The following is a 13,210-nucleotide window of genomic DNA, read 5'->3' as shown; positions in this document are numbered from 1 at the left end:
CTCCGGGAGTTGGTGATGAACAGGAAGGCCTGGAGTGCTGTGATTCATGGGGTCGCAAAGAGTCGGACATGACTGAGCGACTGAACTGAACTGAATGCTTCTGGAGCGCATTCACTCTCCAACAGGCACAGTCTGACACACTTTACAAGCATTAACTCAACAGTCAGAAGAACTGTGATGTAAGGTACTCTCATCTCTTATTTTTGATGAGAAAATTGAGACCCAAAAAGGAAATATGAAAGTGAAGTACATTTGGCAATATCTTGAGGACTCTTGAACCTAGATGATGAGCATATGGGGCTTAATATACATTTTCTCTTTTTTGTGTATGTTTGAAAATTTCCTAAGTTTTTTAATATTAAGAAAGATATTAACTAGGACACAGCTGGTTAAAAGTTGTTAAAAACAAGAGCTTACTTGTAGTCTGTCTCCAAAGCCCTGTTGTTTACCTTTTTAAGGGTATTACAGTTTAAAATCTTGATCTGACAGGTATCTGTATACAATTGTGAAATTATGAAACTATAAGGAAATTCATGTAATCATTATTTAGAAAGAAAGCAAATGTTCTTCTATGGTATCAAAAAATAAGTAATCTCCTGCTTCTAGTCAAGAGAGAAGAACAAGGCTTAGGCTTAATTGCCCTTCTGCCTTAAACAACTAGAAAACTAGAAAGATTTGCTTTACGAACAAATTTCATGAGATGTAGCTAAAGCATACCAATCTACACCATTAAAATATTTATATCAGAACAGAAGAAAGGTTTCAAATCAATAATTGAAGACTCTCCTTTAAGAAACTAGAAAGGGAGGCTCAAACTAAATCCCAAGTAAGCAGAATAAAAGGGAGTAATACAGATGAAGGCTAAAAAAAAGAAGAGAAACTGTGATATCATAACCGGTAGTGGTGGTTACGTGACCTGGCATCTTTGACAAAACTCATTAAATACGTTAAATACAGTGATTTGCATTGTACAGTATAATTATACCTCAATAAAGCTGATTTTTAAAAAAAAACTATAAAAAAATAAAAATAAGCTGGCCATGGATGTGCTGATATTAAAGGAATGTAAGATGCATCGTTTAATGAAAAAAGGAGAAGAACAGTGTATAATATGTATGCTCTCTAGGAGGGTAAGCAAGAAACTGATATTGGTGAATGTCTGTAAAAGAGAACCAGGAGACTGGGGTAGGGAGGACTCTGCCTTCTCACTGCACACCCTTTTGTCATCTTTGAATTTTCAAAAACTAAGGTTATTATCTAATAAAAATATTATCTAAAAATATAGTTTTTGCATAGCTTTTGCATTTTTTAAAATGCAAAAAGGTACAGTTGATATACATTACATGTTTCAGGTGTACACCAGTGAATCACAACCTTTAATATAATGTAAAATGTCGCCCTGTGTAGATATATGTAAAATATATCCGTGTAGCTTTTTTCATACATAGTAGTCTGTATGTCTTCACCCCCATCCCTACCTTGCCCCTCCCCACGGGTAACCCCAAGTTTGCGCTCTGTATCTGTGACTGTTTCTTTTTTGTTGTATTCATTAGTTTATTTTTTAGATTCCACATATAAATAATTACATAAGTATTTGTCTTCCTCTGACTTAATTTCATTTAGTACAATGCCCTCCAAGTCCATCTATGCTGTTGCAAATGTAAATTTTCATTCTTTGTTATAGCTGAGTGGTATTCCACACAAACCTCATCTTTATCCATTCTTCTATTGATGGACACTTAGGTTATTTCCATATCTTGGGTACTGTAAATAATGCTGCTGTGAATGTTGGGGTGCATGAATCTTTTTAGTGTTTTTTTCCTTCAGCTATATACCTGGATCATATGGCAGTTTTATTTTTAGTTTTTTGAGAAACCTCCATACTGTTTCCACAGCAGTTTTACCAATTTACATTTTCTCCAACAGTGCACAGGGTTCCCTTTTCTCACATCTTTGCCAACATTGGTTATTTGTGATCTTTCTGATGATACCCATTCTGATACGTGTGAGGTATATCTCATTGTGGTTTTGATTTGCATTTCTCTGATGATTAGCAGTGTTGAACATCTTTTAATGTGCCTGTTGGCTAGAACTTTTGTGCTTTTTCTTTAGAATTAGAAGAACTCAATCTGTCTAGAGCTTCAAAAAACCTCCCTTGATATATCAATTTGACATTCTCTGGCACCACATTCCTACTCGGAAGAGAATACAATGAAATGGAAAATACAAATTCAATTCCTTTGGCAGCCAAAGTAACTGCTATGGAATACAACTTGGATGCTTTACTGGAACTCTGAAATATTACTTCATGTAATTTCCTCAATCTTGTAAGAAAAGAGATAGTATTACTCTTATTTTCCACACATAAGAGACCAGAGAAACAAACTGTCCCATTCCAGATGACTGAATCTGTTACTAAGTAAAAGCTAGTACCCTGATCTCCTGGACTCCTATTTTCCCAGAGGTCAATTTGTTCTGTGGGAACACTTCACATACAGGAACAGCAGCGGGTGGGGGAACATGTGTTGATAAAAGAGAAGAATGGCTACAACTGCTGACTGTGCTCCTGCAGATTTGATCTGAACACAATAGCAAGGGCTGACTCAGGAGAGAGGCAACTGCTGCTGATGCTTCAAGTCTTACTCTACCCACCAGGGAGAGCCAAAGTCCGAGGTAGACAGTCATCTACCCTGGCACTTCATCACACTCCTCCTGAATCTGACAAAATATAGGGAAACCAACCATATATCACTATATCAGGGAGGCAGTAAAGGTTAAACATATAGGATTCAGAGTTAGCTCTGTGACTCTGAACAAGCTCCTTGACCTAGCATCACCATCATCATCTCAATCTAAGGGCCAAGTTTCTATTTTTCAAAGATTTCTTTTGATGTGGACCATTTTAAAAATCTTCACTGAACCTGTTACAATACTGCTTCTGTTTTATGTTTTGGTATTTTGGCCCCAAGGCATGTGAGATCTTAGGTTCCCGACCAGGGATCGAACCCTCACCCCCTGCATTGGAAAGAGAACTCTCAAGCACTGGACCACCAGGGAAGTCCCTGGGGCAAGTTTCTTGAACACAGTGTTTCTATCTCTTTACTTTGGGGTGAAGTCACCTGGTCTATTAAAGATACTATGTACTTAAAGAAATTCTCTCTTCCCATCTCATTCATTTTCAGAAGAAATTCAGGAAGGATGTTTTCTATCAATTTTTACCCTCCCGTCTACCTCTCTGTCTCTCTTTTGAAACCACAACAAGAATCACAGAATCTGGAATACTTCTAAGGGAGGAAGCAGCTCTAGTCCCCCACCACTGCCAGATGAAAAATAACAGAAAGCAGAGATGACTGCTGGGGAATGGACTCTGCTTTCATTAACGATCAGATGCTTATAAAAGTTCCAGCCTTCCTTAACTGCTTTGGAAAAAAGTCGATAGAGGCAAATCTGTAAGTAAATAAACTGCAGTTCAAAAAGCCTCCAGAATACAACTCAAATGGAACAGGCTATTTTTAGACATTTCTTATTAGCATAAACAAAAAGGAGTATTATGTGGGAAACAAAAACTTTGGAGAAAAACCAAAGAATCAATGACTAAGAAAGACCAGTCTTGGTATTTTGGTTTTGGTTGGGGAGAAGGGATGGTAAAGAGGAAGTGAACATTAAGAAGGTGCATGGGTGGGAACTTCACATTTCAAGAAACTGGCAATAGCACTATTTCAAGGGTGAATGTGCAGTAACAGATACTATTCTACTTTCCTACTGATATTCCTTTACTGCTAGTTAGGTAAAAGCAAGGAGTGTAAGAGTACTGAAGTGCCTCCCCAGAGAAGGGTATGTATCCTGCACTGTAAAGATACAATGAAAAGAATTAAAAGTGTCCACAAACTCTTTGCCACTCCCTTGTTAAGAGATATAATCTACTTCCCTGCCCCGAGTCAGGGATGATCTTGTGACTTGCTTTGATCAGCAGTGACATAAGTGATGATATACCTGTTACAAGACCAGATATTTTACTATTTTGGAGTCCTGAGCACCTTTGTAAAGAGGTCTGGCAACTCTGCTAGAGAGAGAATACAGACAGATGCCTGGCCAGCCCACAGGTGAGACACCAGAAAAGTAAATGAGTTACCTGGATTTCCAGCCCTAGTATAATGTCTAGATGACCAGAGTTGCTTAAGTGACCACAAGCAAGCAAAAAAACCATTAGGCTATGCTCCCCCCAATTTCCTGGTCTATACATGAAATATAAAACAACTGGTTGTTGTTTTAAAACACTAATCAGTAGTGTGGCAAACTTTTTCTTAAAGAGCCAGACAGTAAATACATTAGGCCACCTAATCTCTATCTCAATTATTTGTCTATTGTACTCAATTGCCTTTAGAGTACCAAAGTAGCCACTCTGACAATATATAAATTAATATCTAAGACTGTATTCCAAATTTACAAAAATAGAGCAGGCTGGATTTTGCCCATGAGCTAAAGTTTGCCATTCCCTGCATCAAGTTTTGTAGTGGCTTGTTAAGCAAAAGATAACTGAAACGACAAGCAACTTTCTTTGGGGGATGGCCTTAGTGTAGTTCCTCTTTGGTGTGAGGATGACTGCAGAATTCTCTGTTCTTTTGATGCAACAACATTTAAACTTTAAATATCTTGACTGGAGCACACTGGTAGTGTAAGATTTATTCATAATTTAGATCTGCTCCATAAGGTTAGCTTGCTCAACAATCAATCCTTGTCATAAACAGATGAGTTTACCAAGTCTTAGAGGGTCTGCTTTTTCTAAGAATAGGATTGAGTGGCAGAAGACAGTACAAATAAATCCCATTCACCTCTGATTATCCAGGTGCTAATCATAAGTAAGTTTATCACCATAAATTATAATAATGAGTTAAGAAACCGGAAATAGTATTTATCACATTCACTTAAAAAAATCTTCCACAAAAACATATACTAAGATAAAGACTCCAGCAAGTTCTAGCTAAGTGAGAAAACAGCTCATCGACATTTTTCCTTAGCTTTGAAAAAGGCAAATACAATTTTTCCAATAATGGTCATGAACCTGCCAGCCATACTCCAAAAGTGATCTTTTTGTTTTTTTGGTTGCCTAAGAACAATTTTTTGGTTGCCTAAGAACAATTTTTTGGTTGCCTAAGAACAGAGAAGGCACTGGCGACCCACTCCAGTACTCTTGCCTGGAAACTCCCATGGATGGAGGAGCCTGGTAGGCTGGAGTCCACGGGGTCGCTAAGAGTCGGACATGACTGAGCGACTTCACTTTCACTTTTCACTTTCATGCATTGGAGAAGGAAATAGCAACCCACTCCAGTGTTCTTGCCTGGAGAATCCCAGGGACGGGGGAGCCTGGTAGGCTGCATCTATGGGGTCACACAGAGTCGGACACAACTGACATGACTTAGCAGCAGCTTAGCAGCAGCAGCAAGAACAATTCAAAGATTAGATGGTTTTATTGATGGCATGTAAGAAAGTTATCATGAAGACTATTTAGAGCCATATTAAAACATCAAGCTTGCCAATGCAGGGGACACAGGTTGGGTCCCTGGTCCCGGAAGATTCCACAAGCCGTGGAGCAGCTAAGCCAGTATGTCACAAGTACTGAGCCTGTGGGATCTAGAACCTGTGCTCCGCAACTAGAGAAGCCACCTCCACGAGAAGCCTGCACGCTGCAACGAATAGGACCTGCTGCTAACTGCAACTAGGGAAAGCCTGCACGAAGCAACAAAGACCTGGCACAGCCAAAAGTAAATAAAAATAATAGGGCGATGACGCTCCCCCAATGTGTACGGTAACACATAGGAGTGGGCTTGGCAGAGATAAAAGACAGGTTTTCTCCACTTTTCCCAGCAGTTGAAATCCCCAAGGTATGTCTGAGTCCCATAGGAATGCAGGCTTGAGAACAAGTAAGCAAAGCTGAGGGGATGGTGGGAGCACGAGAAGAGGCTGGTATGTCCCCCTACTCCACAGTGGGGGCCCTGGCCCCTGCCCAGCATCAGTTGCTTTTGAGTCCCAGCCTTGAAATGATAGTATCAGCCTTCTAGACACTGAAAGTCACTCTTCACTAAAAGTATCCATTTCTCTCTCTCTTTATAAGAAAACCATCAAGATTCCATCGAGTATATCAAAACTTCCAGAAATAATGGGAGTCCTGGCTCCCCACCTGAATCTCTGCATCAAACACAACTTTTTCACAAGGTAACATCTGATCCCAGCCCCTCTCTGTAAGGAAAATGACCTTTTGTCTGGTGCATTTCAACAGCTATAGGCTGTCAACCCTAAGGGCCCTAAACACTAGAGAAAAAAAAAAAGTAGAAGAAATGAGTAAAGAAGGAAGAATTTTAAGACTTTTGTCAAACATCTGAAATTCTATGATCCTAGTGGCTTTTAAATTTCTGGAAAGATTTCGGGCAATTCATACTTAAACCCTAGGACTAATCCACTCAGAAACTGAAGTCTTTACACATCTAATTTCTTTATAGATTATTTGATAGCAGACAAATCAGAATGAATAAAAGTGTGTTCTTCTGAAACTACTGTAGAGTCAAAAATCAGAGAAATTCTCTGAAGATTAATGTGGTACCTCTCAAATAACTCACTTGGATTAAAAGCATATTATGTAATCATTGAAGTGGTGAAGATAAGTTTAAGGATGCTCATATTTCAAGCAGAACCATGTCATAATGGAGACAAAGAATTATTAACCAATTCATTTGGATTATTTTTCCTGGATCAGTAAATATAAATAAGAATGGTCTCTTAGAAAGTTAAATGTAACAAGGGAAATATAAATGCGCTTAGAGATGGATTTATGATATTGAATATGGAATTTTAGATAGTATCTGACTAGTGTACCCCTAACCAAATTGTTCATGATACTGTAATACATAAAGCTCACCAATGGATTGAAAAATACTACCTTAAGTTATTTTTTATTAGAAATATTGATTTATATATGCTGTGTCTAAAATGAATTATCCCGAGTTTTCTGAGGCATTTATCTGAAGACTTAAATGAACATGAGAGAATTCTTGATTATCATGATTCTTTCTTTCAAATAACATGAAATCAGTTGCAGGGATATCATTTTACCCTTTCTTGGTCTGTTTTGTTTTTTAGATGATGGTGGCCTACTTTACTGACATTTAAACAAAGAAATCACAGGCAACTGTAGACTGAATAAAGATAATTCCTTGTATTTTGTTATAAGAACTTTAGAATTCATTGCTTTTCCTCTCCTGAACCTTAAAGGATGTTAAAAATAGAAGAAAATATAACCTTACAAAAACTAGTAGTTCTTAATTGTCAGTAAAAAGTCTGACGTGATATTTTATTTCCTAGTAAATGAAATTACTTCGTACTGTATCAAATGTGTTTCCAAATGGAAAGCCAAAACCTACATAAACTCTATATTGCCAAGAAAAAATAAAAAATAAAACATCAAGCTATTTTTCTGGTAATTTAAAATAATATGCATTTCATGTAATGGACCCTGGGATGTTGGATCTGAATTCGTAACATCAGTAAAAATTGAGTTCCAGTAGTAATAAGCACTCCTATAGCCGGAACTTGGCTTCTAAATACCTTACCTCACAAAAAGGGAACTAGGACTTCTTGGGGGAAATGGACAATTCCAGGTCTGAGTAAGACTGAAACATCTTATGCCAAAAAGAAAGTACACCAGGACTTAAGGGAACATGCAGAGAGAATAAAGGAGCCTGATCTGGGATAATTTGAGTATGTATGTGCTTAGTCACTCAGTCATGTCCAACTCTTTGCGACCCTATGGACTGTAGCCTGCCAGGCTCCTCTGTCCATGGGGATTTTCCAGGCAAGAATACTGGAGTGGGTTGCCACACCCTTCTCCAGGGGATCTTCCTAACCCAGGGATTGAACCCAGGTCCCCCGCATTGCAGGTGGATTCTTCACCATTTGAGCCACCAGCAATCCCACTTCTGGGCATATATCCAAAGGAAACAAAATCATTATCTTGAAGAGATATCTGTTCTCCCACGTGCACTGCAGCATTATTCACAATTGCCAAGGTATGGAAACAACCTAGGTGTCCATCACTAGATGAATGGATAAGGAAAATGTGGTATGTATATATGATGGAATATTATTCAGCTTTAAAAACGAAAGAAATTCTGTCATTTGCAACAACACGGATGAAACTGTAGGGCATTATGCTAAGTAAAATGAGCCAGAGAGACAAAGACAAATACTGTGTGCTATCATTTAAATGTCAGATCTAAAGACTAAAAAGTCAAACTCTTGGAAACAGAATAGAGAATTAGTTGTCAGAGGCTGGAGGCTAGGGGAAACAGGAAGAGGTTGGTACAAGGTTCAGACTTTCAGCTATAAGACAATAAGTACTGAGGATCTAATGTATAACGTGGTGAGTATAGTTGATAACACTGTCTTGTATAATTGAAATTTGTTAAACAAGTAGAACAAATGTTCTCACACAAACAAGTAAATATGTAAGGTGACAGAGCTATTAACTGACTCAATTGGGGAAATCCTCCCACAGTGTATGTGTTTATATATATATATCAAATCATGCTGTACCCTTTACCTTATAATTTTGTCATTTATACCTCAATAAAGCTAAAAAGACATACACATATGTCACAAACACAACAAAGCCTGTTTTCTGGTAATTATATTACTTTGCAATTCTTAATATGATGGTAACCATTATATGTACCTTAAGAGTCTACTAAAATGAAGAACTAGATCTTCTAAGAAAACAAAAAAATCTATTAATACATAATTAATAAAGGAAAAAACCCATAATAACCATTAGGTAGTTTTTAAATTAAAGTTCAAAAAGTTTTATTCATGGTTTAATGATCAACTCACTGTGACTTTAATTACATAATCTCACTGATTTTTCATTTTTCCATGTGTAATTTTGTGAGACCCAGATGATAACAGTAAAATATCCACCTGCCCAGTCAGTTGATCAACCAACGCATATGATCGGTAGGTACTCACCTGAATTCAATCACAATCCTCTTCTGGGGGAGGCCAGAAAAAAGTTCACTTTTTAATCCATATTTTGAGCCATCTTCAATCACTTGTTGCAGTACTGTCTGAAAAGTAAAAGGTATGGGTTTTAATGATACAGAAAAATTGCAATTTTCTTAATTACTTTGTTACTGGGAACTAATTCTTGCTAATTTTCTCATTCTAATTTATGGAGCTGAGAATTTTACAGCATTGTTAGCAGCACTGCCTTCTTTGATCGCTAATGCTAATCAGAGCAGTCATGACACAAGTTAACATCATGTCTATTCATCCTTACAGCATCCAGTGATGTAGATATTTTACAGATGGAGAAACTGAAGTTTAGAGAGGTAACTGCCAAAAGTCCCATAGCAAATAGCAACAATAATACTAGAAGCAGCATCTAATATTTACTGAATGCAGATTTCAAGCCAGGCAGTGTCCTAAACATTTTATATGTATTATGTATATTACTCCTCACAACTACCCTGAAATAAGTGTTATTTTTACAAGCGAGGAGACAGAAGCTCAGACTGGTTAAGTAACTTTCCCAAGGTCACACTACAAAAACTTTGCTCACTCCACAGATTAAGTGTTAACTCAGCATGGTGTTGCTACTTCTGTGATACTCATGATCTCAGTAATGGTAGAAAACAATTAAAAAATTATAATTCAAGTGCCTCCTGGCTACATAAGTAAGAAATGAGGTAATACCACAGAAACTGTCAAAACATATACCAGGTTAACTTTTAGTTATTAACCACAGAATTACTATATAGGTTACAAAATTCATACTTTATGTTTTGCTAAGGGTGATGATGCATTTATTATTTATTGTAGGATTTTGAAATGACTGATAGATTTTTATTTACTCTTATATTGATTCTGTTCCACAAACAGGATTTTAAGTCCTAAAAATGTAGTTTCTGACATGAAGAATTTTATCGTTAGAGCTGGTTAAGATAGTCACGAAATCGAAAAGGCAGAAAGGCAGTAGGAGGCAACAAAGCAACACTTTTAAGAAGCCTCTATAGAATGCCAGGCTCAAGTCTAGAAGCTTCTATGTTATCTTTAAGCCTTACAATCCTGAAATGGGCAACATTTCCCATTTAACTGATGCAAGAACTAGGTTCAGAAATTAAGGTTCAGACACAGAGAAAATCCTTCACTGACACTGTGCACTAACTAAGCCCTATAGAGAAAGGATTATACAGACATCAACTACAGCACTGTCTATTGCACACGAAGGACTGATTCAGTGTTTATTACTCCAAGAATATGGGTCACGACAAGATTGCAAGTAGGGCGGTAAAGGTTTTAGGTACTTGGATCATTCGGAGGTTAAGGTTTATCCGTCCTTTTCACCTTCTCTCCCTTTTTATGTAAGGGGTGGCAGACTCCAAAAAAGGTAGTAGCAATAAGCTAGAATTCTTTTAACAAATGATTCTTGAATAATTGATTTCTCTGGCATAAACAAACAAAAAAACTTTAAGACTATCTTATGTGCTTCACTTCCAAAGCATTCACTGACAATTCAACCCACCTGCTAACTAGTTTCTTTCTCTACTACTTCGCTGAAGGTGCTCTCAAAATCAGTATTTTAAATGTCAACCCAGCTGAATACTTAAGTTGTGGTTATTAATCAATTCATTTTTTGTAAAAGTAAAAAAACCAAACAAATTAAGATAAGGTTAAAGTCTGCTCTAATGCTTGTCCCTTTCTGCCTCCCCAGGGGTAACCACTTTTAAGCATCATTTTGGTGGATGACGACTCCCTCCTCCTTGAAACTACCCTTCCTTCCTTGGTTGCCGTGACATCATTCTACTGACTTTTCCTTTCCTTTGCAGATCCCTCTTTCAATGCCCACCCCTATTCCCTCACTGCACTCTTTTCTCACTTCTAGATCCTTACTTACACTTCTCCTAGGTGTAAAGTCCTAAGATTTTACCACTTACCTACCAGAATCTTGTGCTACAGACTGATCTACACAACTCAGGAGTGAGCATCTCTCCCAGGCACTTCAAACGGAACATACTCCTCTTCCTTTTACATTCTTCATTTCCACAAACTTCATTCTAAACCCTCCAGCTAACCAAGTCAGAGAACTGGGAGTTCCTAAGATCTGCCTTTTCCCTCAACCTCCAGAATCAATCATCTGTTAATCACCAAGCTCTGCACGTGCTGTCTCCTACATATCACTCTAGTTTTCTCCTCTGGTTTAGACCCTCATCATCTGTCAGCTACACTGCTACAAAAACTAAAACAGAAAAGTAACACCTATCTTATGTACATATTTAATCAGGTCTATGGGCTTTCTTTTCCAGTGAGTCAACTCGTCGCATGAGGTGGCCAAAGTATTGGAGTTTCAGCTTTAGCATCAGTCCTTCCAATGAACACCCAGGACTGATCTCCTTTAGAATGGACTGGTTGGATCTCCTTGCAGTCCAAGGGACTTTCAACAGTCTTCTCCAGCACCACAGTTCAAAAGCATCAATTCTTTGGCGATCAGCTTTCTTCACAGTCCAACTCTCACATCCATACATGACCACGGGAAAAACCATAGCCTTGATTAGACGGACCTTTATTGGCAAAGTAATGTCTCTGCTTTTTAATATGCTGTCTAGGTTGGTCATAACTTTCCTTCCAAGGAGTAAGTGTCTTTTAATTTCATGGCTGCAATCAGCATCTGCAGTGACTTTGGAGCCCCCAAAAAATAAAGTCTGACACTGTTTCCACTGTTTTTCCATCTATTTCCCATGAAGTGATGGGACCAGATGCCATGATCTTTGTTTTCTGAATGTTGAGCTTCAAGCCAACCTTTTCACTCTCCTCTTTCACTTTCATCAAGAGGCTTCTTAGTTCCTCTTCACTTTCTCCCTATATGTATGCATATAAGTATATGTAATCTTAAGCATGTATTCATTGGAATCAATAATGAATGTTAAATCCCTTTTTAATATATCAGTTGAGGTCAAATACTATTTTACCTTTGATACATGGAGTTTGAGTGACCTCTGGGAGTTGGTGATGGACACGGAGGCCTGGCGTGCTGTGATTCATGGGGTCGCAAAGAGTCGGATACAACTGAGCGACTGAACTGAACTGAACTGATGGGCTTTCTTAGTGGCTCAGTGATAGAGAATCTGACTGCCAATATAGGAGACACAGGTTCGATCCCTAGGTTGGAAATAGCCCCTGGAAAAGGAAATGGCAATCCACTCCAGTATTCTTGCCTGGGAATCCCATGGACAGGGGAGCCTGGTGGGTTAAAGGCCAATGGGGTCACAAAAGAGTCAGACATGATTTACTTTCTGTTTAAAGGTTTCAATGATTTCTTACCACTTAAATGATTTTACCAGTTTCTGGTTTGATTTTTACGTGCATATCATTTTTACTTTTTTAATTTTGAGGAAATTGATTTGTTGAAAAGCACACTGTAATACTGATAAAAATCACAAGTTAGAAGTGTTGATCTATAATAACAGATAATATATACTGATTAAAATGAAATAAATTTCATTAGCATAATACCAAAAAATCATAACAGGTGCCACCTTTGGTACACATAATACACCATGGAAATAATGACACAGGAAAAAGCTGAAACTGTTATGCAGAGCATGTAAGGCCCTTCCCACTGTGTAATTTCATATCCTTTCCCATGCCATCCAATGTACAAATCATATTCAATCACCTTCTGACTTCCAAACAATGCCATATTCTTATTTGTACCCTGGCCCAACTGTCCCCTCTTCCTGGAATGCCTGCCCTCGTATCTCCCAAGTATATTCTTTATTTTCATCCTAATTCAAGGTTATCTTTTGCCTCCTCAAGACAGATTTACTTTGAGGGAGTGAAGGAAAAAAAGAAAAGATTTATGTGCTTCTTTCTTTACACTGGGATTGCATCCTATACATGTCTTCATCATATGATTCATCCCATGTCTAGCCATTACACATTACCTTGTGATTTTTTATGCTTTTCTTTCCTGAGGCCAGGACACATGCCATTTTGTCTCTAGATTTCAGTAATATAGTCGCTGGCAAATAATAAGCAAGGAGTTTATTGAATTAGTGAGCACAAAGAAGAATGTCAGACAGCTAGTAAAGTTCCTGATATTACAAAAGAGAAATAAGTTAGGGGCCATCTATTCACCAACATTTATGTTTAAAGGTAAGATGTA

The 13,210-nt window shown here is 37.8% G+C and overlaps 1 protein-coding gene across 2 annotated transcripts in view; it reads right to left on the bottom strand.

Moving 5' to 3' along the window:
- RARS2 (arginyl-tRNA synthetase 2, mitochondrial) overlaps positions 1-13,210 on the bottom strand; it is an 85,279-nt gene that overhangs the window by 41,392 nt on the left and 30,677 nt on the right. For both annotated transcript variants that reach the window (XM_055433885.2, XM_055433886.2), the window contains exon 5: positions 9,016-9,113. In XM_055433885.2, coding sequence (XP_055289860.2) covers positions 9,016-9,113 — 98 coding nt within the window. The remainder of the gene's footprint in view (positions 1-9,015; positions 9,114-13,210) is intronic.

The sequence above is a fragment of the Moschus berezovskii genome, chromosome 10, assembly GCF_049115385.1.
Source record: "Moschus berezovskii isolate FMDL1 chromosome 10, NW_MosBer_1.0, whole genome shotgun sequence".
Taxonomy (NCBI): domain Eukaryota; kingdom Metazoa; phylum Chordata; class Mammalia; order Artiodactyla; family Moschidae; genus Moschus; species Moschus berezovskii.
This window is presented reverse-complemented; position numbering and strand designations above follow the sequence as displayed.